Source organism: Populus alba, chromosome 5, assembly GCF_005239225.2.
Source record: "Populus alba chromosome 5, ASM523922v2, whole genome shotgun sequence".
Lineage (NCBI taxonomy): Eukaryota > Viridiplantae > Streptophyta > Magnoliopsida > Malpighiales > Salicaceae > Populus > Populus alba.
In genome coordinates, this window is record NC_133288.1 from 3,180,702 (window position 1) to 3,190,650 (window position 9,949).

The following is a 9,949-nucleotide window of genomic DNA, read 5'->3' on the forward strand; positions in this document are numbered from 1 at the left end:
AATTGTCGTCTCAGATTCAGAATCTGCATCCTTCTTGATTTCTCATCATCATGGAATTCTGCTTTTAATTTATCCCATGTTTCCTTGGCAGATTTACATGTCATGATCCTCGTGAAGATGTCTTCACTTACAGCATTATGAAGACAAGAAAGAGCTTTGAATCTCTTTGCCTTTTCTTCATTAAAGAACTTCATCTGTGCAATTGTGGGATTGTTGCCTAGAGGAGTAGGTTGCTTATCACTTTCCACTATCTCCCATAAATCAAGAGCTTTGAGATAGGTTTCCATTTTTACAGCCCACACACCAAAGTTCTGCCCCGTAAACAGTGGTGTTTTTGCTGGAAAATTTGCAGAATCCATTGCTTAAAAAACTCACTTAATCTCTCGTGTATCACTCACCAACCCTCAAAGGAAAAACTTTGATTTATCCTCACAGTACTCTCGTGTTTCTCACTCACAAAGAATCCCTTCAAAGATCAGAAAAGAATGCTCTGATACCAATTGTAGAAATATAAAGAACTATAAAGAACAGCCCTGCATTTACTAATGAAAGAAAAGAACAATGCACTAAGTTCACGATTGAGAAGAACAAAAACTTTAAGAGAACACAGAGTTTTGATAAAAGAATATAAAGAACAAAGAGCAGAATTGTGTTATTTGGTTACTGCCATCCCAAGTCTTTTATTTATAGGAAAAGAGAAACAAAATTTGAATGAAAAACAATAACAAGAAACGTGCCTGCCTTCTTCTCCTTTATTTAAGGAGATGTTTACAAGCTAATTCAATCCTAGATAATCTTAACAAAGAAATCAAAAGCATATCCTACACTAGATAATAATCTCAGCTAAAACAAAAAAATAATACAGCAGTGAATTACTGCTAAGTAAATTCTGAGCTAGCTTAGGTACCAAGCTTCAACAAAAACAAGGGTGATTCATTCTATAGAGGAGGCTAGAAGGAATGGGGAAGAGATTGAAGCTGAAGTTTTGAACTGGCTGGGAAGTGTTGATGGGGTCATTGAAGGGGGAGGTGGTGTTGTTGGAGATGAATCAAGTAAGAAGTGCTTCATGGGTTTGTGTCCTGATCTAAAGATACGCTATCGGTTGGGTAAAGCAGCGAAGAAGGAGTTGACGGTTATTGTTGATCTCCAGGAAAAAGGGAAATTTGATGGAGTTTCATACCGTCCTGCTCCATCGGGTATAGGGCCTGTCAAGGATTATGAGGCCTTTGAATCAAGAGATTCTGTATTAAATGCTATTGTGGATGCATTGAAGGATGGTGCCGTGAACATGGTTGGGGTATATGGGATGGGTGGTGTGGGGAAGACCACACTTGTGAAGAAGGTTGCTGAGCAAGTCAAGGAGGGTAGGCTGTTCGATGAGGTGGTTCTCGCAGGTGTCTCACAGACTCCAGACATCAGAAGAATTCAAGGTGAAATAGCAGATGGGCTAGGACTCAGATTGGATGCAGAGACTGATAGAGGAAGGGCAAGTCAACTATACGAGAGATTGAAGAAACTGACTAGAGTACTTGTAATTCTTGATGATATTTGGAAAGAACTTAAATTGGAGGATGTTGGAATCCCTTCAGGGAGCGATCATGAAGGATGCAAGATACTCATGTCTTCAAGAAATGAATATGTACTGTCTCGCGAGATGGGGGCAAACAGAAATTTCCCGATTCAAGTTTTGCCTGAAAGAGAAGCATGGAATTTTTTCGAAAAGATGGCGGGGGTTAGTGTTAAAAATCCTAGTGTACAGCCTGTTGCTGCTGAAGTAGCCAAAGGATGCGCAGGTTTGCCGATTTTACTTGCTACAGTTGCTAGGGCACTGAAAAACAAAGATTCATATGCTTGGAAGGACGCCTTGAAACAGCTTACAAGGTTTGATAAAGATGAAATTGACAAACGAGTTTACTCGTGTCTAGAACTGAGTTACAATGCTTTGAGAGGTGATGAAATCAAGCCATTGTTCTTGCTTTGTGGGCTATTCCCAACTTATGGTACTTCAATCTCAGACTTGTTAAGGTATGTTATAGGCTTGGATTTGTTCAAGGGACGTTCCACATTGGAAGAAGCAATAAACAGACTGCATACATTGGTGGATGAACTTAAAGCCTCTTGTTTTTTGCTAGAAGGTGACAATGATGGAAACGTGAAAATGCATGATTTTGTTCAAAGTTTTGCCATCTCTGTTGCATCAAGGGACCACCATGTGCTTATCGTGGCAGATGAACTCAAAGAATGGCCAACCAATGATGTGCTTCAACAGTACACTAGAATCTCTTTGCCTTTCCGGAAAATTCCTGATCTTCCTGCAATATTAGAATGTCCACATCTCAATTCATTTCTACTGCTGAATAAGGATCCCTCACTGCAAATACCAGACAGCTTTTTCAGAGAAATGAAGGAGCTTAAAGTCTTGGATCTGACAGCAGTTAATCTTTCACCACTGCCTTCGTCACTTCAATATCTTGAGAACCTTCAAACGCTGTGTTTGGATCATTGTGTTTTGGAAGATATATCTATAGTTGGAGAGCTAAAGAAGTTGCAAGTTCTCAGCTTACACAGTTCTAATCTTGTTTGTTTGCCAAGAGAAATAGGAAAATTGACTCGTCTGCTACTTCTAGATTTGAACAATTGTGAAAGGCTTGAAGTAATATCACCAAATGTCCTTTCTTCCTTGACCCGGCTAGAAGAATTATATATGGGAAACAGCTTTCTGAAATGGGAGGCTGAAGGACCAAGCAGTGAAAGAAACAATGCTTGCCTGTCAGAATTGAAGCTTCTGGCAAACTTAATTACCTTAGACATGCAAATTACAGATGCAGATCATATGCCCAAGGACTTGTTTTTGTGCTTTCAAAAGTTGGAAAGGTTCAGAATATTTATTGGAGATGGGTGGGACTGGTCTGTTAAGTATGCAACCTCAAGAACTTTGAAACTCAAGCTCAATACAGTTACTCAGTTGGAGGAGGGGGTGAACACGCTGCTGAAGATCACTGAAGAACTTCATTTGCAAGAACTGAATGGTGTTAAGAGAATCCTCAATGACTTGGACGGGGAAGGTTTCTGTCAGCTGAAGGATCTTCACGTCCAAAATTGTCCTGGAGTTCAATATATCATCAACTCGATGAGGATGGGTCCTCAAACTGCTTTTCTGAACTTGGACTCACTGTTTCTTGAAAATTTGGATAACTTGGAGAGGATCTGCCATGGCCAACTTATGGCAGACTCGCTTGGAAACTTGAGAATTTTGAAGGTAGAAAGTTGTCATAGGTTGAAGAATTTATTTTCAGTCTCCATGGCAAGAAGACTTGTGCGACTTGAAGAAATCACAATAATTGATTGCAAGATCATGGAAGAGGTTGTTGCTGAGGAAAGTGAGAATGATGCTGCTGACTGTGAACCAATAAAGTTCACTCAATTACGTAGACTGACACTGCAACGTCTGCCTCAGTTCACAAGCTTTCACTCCAATTTCGAGGAATCTTCTGACTCGCAGAGAAGGCAGAAGCTATTAGCAAGTGAAGCGAGGTCAAAAGAAATTGTTGCGGGGAATGAGCTTGGGACTTCCAAGTCACTTTTCAATACAAAGGTCCGGTTTGTGTTCTTTTAACAAGCTATTATTTGTGCTTTTAACCTCAAAAAACAAAAACCCATTCTCACGAGTAGACAAATTGAGGGCTAGGATTTATTTATTTTTATCTCGCTGAAAAATAAAAAGAACTTAATAAAACAAAATACGTGCATGCAGGTTTTATTCCCCAATTTGGAGGACCTGAAGCTCTCCTCCATCAAAGTGGAAAAGATATGGTATGACCAACCTGCCGTGCAGCCTCCCTGTGTTAAAAACTTGGCAAGCATTGTTGTGGAGAGTTGTAGCAATTTAAACTATTTATTGACATCTTCTATGGTCGAAAGTCTTGCTCAACTCGAAAGGCTTGAAATATGGAATTGCGAGTCCATGGAGGAAATAGTTGTTCCAGAAGGAATCGGAGAAGGCAAAATGATGCTATTCCCTAAACTACTCCGCCTAGAGCTCAATGGTCTGCCGAAACTCACAAGATTCTGCACCACTAACGTGCTTGAATGCCACTCCCTGAAAGATCTGAGGTTAACGAAATGCCCTGAACTGAAGGAATTTATTTCCAACCCATCAAGTGCGGATGTCCCTGCCATGAGCAAACCTGACAACACAAAATCAGCTCTCATCGATGACAAGGTGATTTTATTTCAAAAGCATGCTTAATTTGTGAGCTTGCCTCACACGTGTATTTTGTTTCTATGTTTTACCCCAAAGGTGATATTTTGTTATGGGCGTTGGCAATCTATTAACAGAATCGAATTGTTACTGCAGGTTGCATTCCCTGACTTGGAGTTATTTGTAATTTCCGGAATGGATAATTTGAAGGTGATATGGCACAATGAACTCCATCCTGATTCCTTTTGCAAACTAAGGACACTGAATGTTGATGGTGGAAAGAATTTACTGAATATTTTCCCTTCCAGTTTGCTGAGAAGATTCCATAATCTAGAGTATCTGATTATATATGGTTGTGATTCAGTAGAAGAGATTTTTGATCTCCAAGCGCTCATAAATGTGGAACAAAGACTTGCTGTTACAGCCTCTCAATTGAGAGTTGTGTTTCTATGGAATCTTCCACAGCTGAAGCATGTTTGGAATAGGGATCCACAAGGAATTCTTTCCTTCCATAACCCATGTACTGTGGATGTCGGGGATTGTCCTGGTCTAAGAAGTCTCTTCCCTGCCTCTATAGCCCAAAACCTTCCACAACTTGAAGAGCTTCAGATAGATACTTGTGGAGTGGAGGAAATTGTTGCAAAGGATGAAGGACTAGAAGAAGGTCCTGAGTTTTTGTTTCCTAAAGTTACCGATCTGCATCTTGAGAAATTACCAGAACTAAAGAGATTCTATCCGGGAATACATACATCAGAATGGCCGAGGTTGAAAAAGCTTCGGGTGTCTGACTGTGAGAAAATTGAAATATTTCCCTCAGAAATAAAGTGCTCTCACGAACCAAGCAGGGAGGACCACATGGACATCGAAGGTCAGCAACCACTTCTCTCATTTAGGAAGGTATGATCCTCACCCCTATTCCAGGCACGTACACGCTCCACATCTTTCAAATTTTCACATAAACTTTCATTAGACCGTTATAATCACAACATTACTAGCGATGCAAAAACGGTGTTGTAAAGATACTCCACTTACACTAGATCTTTAAAAAAAATATATCAAAAGAACAAATTATTAAAAAACACACAATATTTTATAATTTTATAAAATATTATATTATTCAAAATTAATAAAATGAAATGATAGTTCAAAAATTCTCATTAATAATTAAAGCAAAAATAATAATACATAATACTCACTATATTATTAAAATCCAAACTTAATTAAAATAAGGTAATAGTAGAGCATTTAAAACATCAAGTAAAAACTAAAAGGAAAGTCTCACGAATTAAATAAGAAATACTGACCAAACTTTCAATGTGAGATAAAAAAAACCTTTTGAAAGAATCTCAAACTTCATTATTTATAATACATATAGCTTATATTCACATGAATTTTTTTTTTAATTTTTTCATATGAAATATTAAAACTTAAAATATATATTTTTTAATTTTTCTTAGTTGAATTCTTATTGAAAGATTGACAAAGCTTTTGCATTCATAACATTACAAAACTGAAGCCAGAGCTCACGTGGCACAATTCATTTAGTCAAGTGTTCAGTTGATCTTTCTATGCACAACCTATAAACTTGTTAAGAAAACGTCAAGTCAAGCATTGTTTCTTTTGATTGGTTTTCAGATCTTCCCCAACTTGGAGGATTTATGTTTGGAAAGCAAGGATGCATCGGCATTATTGAAATGTCCTCAATACTTCTTTCACAAACTCAAAGATCTGGAACTATTTTGCTTTGGTGATGCACATGCAACTTTTCTATTTGATCTCCTTCCAAGGTTCCCTAATATGGAAAGACTTATTGTGCGACGTGGTACGTTCAAAGAGTTGCTCCCGTCTAGACTTGTTGGTATGGGGGAGCATGCAACAGTTCTTCCACCGATACGACACTTAGAGTTGGATTCTCTTCCTTGCCTAGAGCATTTATGGAAGAGCAATTCCCAACTGGACCAAGCTCTGCAGACTCTTGAAACTCTAAGGGTAGAGGATTGCGGCAGTTTGATTTATTTAGCTCCATCGCGTGCTTCTTTCCAAAATCTAACAAATTTGGATGTGTGGGATTGCGAAAGATTAGTAAAATTGGTGACATCCACAACAGCAAAAAGTCTGGCGCAACTCACAAGAATGAGTATAAAGGACTGCGGTATGGTTACCGAAATAGTAGCAAACGAGGGAGAGGGAATAAAAGATGAGATTGTCTTCAGCAAATTAGAAACATTAGTGCTTCATCTTTTACCAAGCCTAACTAGCTTTTGCTCAGAAAAACACAGCTTTGATTTCCCATCTCTGGTAGAAGTAACTGTCGAACACTGTCCTGAGATGAAGTTTTTCTCCAACGGAGCACTGAGCACTCCCAAGCTGCGGATAGTTAATTTCAATGATGTAGAGATGAAAGGATTCCGGGGTCGAAATCTTAACACCACAATACAACCGTTGTCTACACAAACGGTAAGTACCGACCAATCATTCCAATTTCTGCAAACCATGAAATAAGTTCTAACTAGGTAACTAATTTTGCTTGTATTTAACTATTTCAGAAAGCTCAAATTGCTGAAAGTTCGTCATCGTAAAAGCTTGAGATACATGCTTGCTCCACCGATGGGTTCGATCCCTGTGCAGCTCCTAGAGCTGGAAGTAAAAGGAGAGAAAGGAAGGAAGGAGGGAAAAGAAGAAGAGAGGAGCTGGAGAAATCAATTAATGATCTTCATAATTCATCGTCAAAACTGTGTAATGTAAAATACAATACATATGAATATCCAACTCTACCCAAACCTTGATTTACAATTACTATAAAGAAATAAAGAAATGTTGTTTTAATGTAAAAATATTATAATTGTGAAATTTGTTAATTTTTTTGTGGTAAAATTGTAATTTTTGGGTTTTTTTTAGAAAACAAGTTTTTTTGTATACTTGTTATTTTTATCATTTTATATTTGGTTTATTTATCATCATTTTTTATCTTTATTTTTTAATTTATTTTTTAATTTTTTTCCTTGCACTTTTTTTTTTAAATATTATTTTTTACACTTTAAATATTTATCACAATACTTGGTTTACATTTTTTTTTCTTTACATCTTTACTCTTCTGAATCCTCCGCAGCAACTAGAAATCGTTCAAGTTCACATCAAGAACTTTTTTCGAAAAGATTCTTTTTTTCTCTATTCTGTCTCTCTTTTCGGTAAAAAGCCAAAAGGTCATCCCCATTAAAAACTAAACATCAACTACACAGTTATCAATTGCCAGAGTACATGTTAGGACTTTAATTCCCCCTCGTCACGACCCTGACATTGATCTTCAAAATTAAATGGAAAAAGAAATATTGCAAACGGGCAATAATGCCTCAATCATATGTAAACAAAACAGGACCAGCATGCATGACCTTTCCACAATAAGAAAGTCAACATGAGATTTACACGCAAGGTTAGCGAGGGGAGACAGATGGGTCAGTAAAGGAGCACCGAGATGAAACTAGTGGACTTGCAGTTTCAGGCTTGGTTATAATTTGATACTGCATCAGCAGCGTATGTTGTGGCGAGCGTACAGGCCCTATAACTCGGCGGAAAAGTGCACTGAGTTTAAGGAACTAAGAGAAAGTAGATGATTTTTTTATATATATATAGGGTAATCAGATAAACAGTTCTAATACATGTACAGAAAAGAATTCATACCAAGCTAGCAGATGAACTGACCAAATTTTACCTGTCGAACAGTAAGTTCTGTTTTGAACTTGTTCTTCTCATTATAATTGTCCTTTATAGCCTTCTTGAAAACACTCTCAGTGATTGGAAAACAGTCCTTGTGAACAACAAACCGCACCTGGAACTCACTAACATCAGAATGCAGATCCTGTAAAGTTGATGAGAAAACAGTAATGCTACAAAAGAGAAGTCTGCCTCGTAAATTAAAATAAAACCTGAAATGGGAAGGAACCACCAAAAGCCTTGGGCTCCAATTTTACTCCACCAGCAGAGGATGCTTCATAGATACCATACATAAGTTTCAGATCAAAATCATACAGGAAAAGCTTAAGTCCAGGTTTCACACCCAATATGAGTTCCTTTTTATTCATTGTGACACCCATGACACGATAGAGGAAACAATCTGGCTTGGTTTTTGCACTGCACATAAAGATCATACCACCAAGCTTTTCTTTCTTCTTCTCATCCCGTCCATTCTTTTCTTTCTCATCAAGTTTTCCTTTGTTTTTTTGATTCCTCGAGCTTTTGTCAACCAAGACACCATGCTTTTCTCCACTCTTTTGGTTCTTTTGACCCTTATTTGACCCAACAAATCTTTCTTGGTTCTTTCGAATCTCTTGGCCTTTCTCAATGCGCTCTTTCTTAGAAACATTCTTTTCACTCGAATTCAGGTTATTAGCTTCACCATGCTCATTTCCGTTTCTTTCTCCCTTGCCTTGTATGATATCTTTATTCTTCTTTCTGTTTCTTCCTTGAGATTTTGGACTGCTTTTAGCTCTCTTGGACTTCAAAGAATTGTTAGCTGAAGGTTTCTCTATGGTTCTAGATTTGGCCCTCAATGATTTGGGGGTTCTTTTTCTGGATGATTGACCTTTAGTTAATGCATCCACATGATTTCCATCTCCATTGTTGTTTATTTCAGATTGTAACTTAGTCGATGCTTCAATGGGATTCTCAGTTTCCATATTGTTATTCTCAGTTGACTGCGATTTTGTGGAGGCTTCAGCCAGCTAGGTTTCTGTATCATTAATCTATTGTTCCATACCCTGCCAAGCAATCACATGCCCCAATCCCAATATTGACCCTGCAGACGAAATAAAAAAACAAAAAACAAAAACATCTTTAAATTGATTCAATATGATTTTCAATTCTTTACATTATGAACCTATGCTATTTACAAACACATCTTGGAAGAGAATCTTTGAATTTGGCTTAGACTTTGACCTTGCAGTTGCAGTCTCCATCGGTGAAAAGAAGAAGGATACTCTGCAAGGTCTATTATTTGGAAAATACAAATATTCGATGCAACACTGAATTTTATGAAACTGAAATTTAGGGGTTGTTTGTGTAGGGAATTTCGACCGGTGATATTCTGATATTTGTCCAATGGAGGCTAAACACACTGACACAATATTTAACGTGGTTCGGAAAACCGTCTGCATCCACGGGAGAAGCCATTTGATTATATAAGGAGAGAACTAGATTTACAACAATAGAGGAGGAGGAATTATTCCCTCTTTAGCAACTCTCAACCTCACTCTATTTCTCTCTTCTTGGTGCTGCAATGGTAGCCCACTCTCTCCTATATTTCTCACATCTTTGGCTCTAATATCTCTCACTCAACTCTCTCATCTTGCTCTCTAAGATCATGCCTCTTTTATAGGCATCAATGGCAGCTCCTCTTGCTCCTTTGTCATCAATGGTGGCTGCCAAACTCATCTCTTCTTCAACAAAGGCTGCTGCCAACTTCTTCTCTTCTTCAACAATGGTGGCTACCAAAGTCAATGAATGTAGCCACCATTTGTTGCACATGTAATGGCAACATACCTAACAATCACCCCCTTTGCCATTCATGTGGGGCAACTGTCCTCTTGCTTCATCAGCACATGCTTGCATCTTACAGCTCTTCCAAGCTTACCTTTCTGAGAGCGTCTGTGGCCAAGTTTACAGGTACTTGCCAAACCTTTCAATCACCAGAGTCAACCAAGCACCCCTTTGCTCACTCCAAAGGATCACTTCAACCAGATGGTTTGTCACATC

The 9,949-nt window shown here is 38.1% G+C and overlaps 2 protein-coding genes across 2 annotated transcripts; one reads left to right on the top strand and one right to left on the bottom strand.

Annotated features, from left to right (window-relative positions):
- The first annotated feature begins 923 nt into the window (after positions 1-923).
- Positions 924-7,007, top strand: LOC118051475 (disease resistance protein At4g27190-like). Its single transcript, XM_073409054.1, has 5 exons — positions 924-3,595; positions 3,755-4,222; positions 4,358-5,098; positions 5,837-6,658; positions 6,748-7,007. Exons 1-5 carry the CDS (start codon positions 1,067-1,069, stop codon positions 6,778-6,780), a joined length of 4,593 nt encoding a protein of 1,530 aa, XP_073265155.1. The 5' UTR covers positions 924-1,066; the 3' UTR covers positions 6,781-7,007.
- Positions 7,008-7,837: 830 nt separating this feature from the next.
- LOC118051474 (uncharacterized) lies at positions 7,838-8,874 on the bottom strand. The gene is made up of 2 exons (XM_035062127.2): positions 8,125-8,874; positions 7,838-8,027 (listed from the first exon to the last, which is right to left on the bottom strand). The coding sequence occupies exons 1-2, from the start codon at positions 8,872-8,874 to the stop codon at positions 7,884-7,886; spliced, it is 894 nt and encodes a 297-aa protein (XP_034918018.2). The 3' UTR covers positions 7,838-7,883.
- Positions 8,875-9,949: the final 1,075 nt, after the last annotated feature.

Excerpts from the sequence above, each read along its gene's own strand:
- LOC118051475 (XM_073409054.1), top strand. The coding sequence starts at position 1,067 with ATGGGTTTGTGTCCTGATCTAAAGATACGCTATCGGTTGGGTAAAGCA. Across the intron at positions 4,223-4,357 it reads CAGCTCTCATCGATGACAAG|GTTGCATTCCCTGACTTGGA; the intron begins GTGATTTTATTT and ends TTGTTACTGCAG. Across the intron at positions 5,099-5,836 it reads CACTTCTCTCATTTAGGAAG|ATCTTCCCCAACTTGGAGGA; the intron begins GTATGATCCTCA and ends ATTGGTTTTCAG.
- LOC118051474 (XM_035062127.2), bottom strand. The coding sequence starts at position 8,874 with ATGGAAACTGAGAATCCCATTGAAGCATCGACTAAGTTACAATCTGAA. Across the intron at positions 8,028-8,124 it reads GTGGTTCCTTCCCATTTCAG|GTGCGGTTTGTTGTTCACAA; the intron begins GTTTTATTTTAA and ends AGTGAGTTCCAG.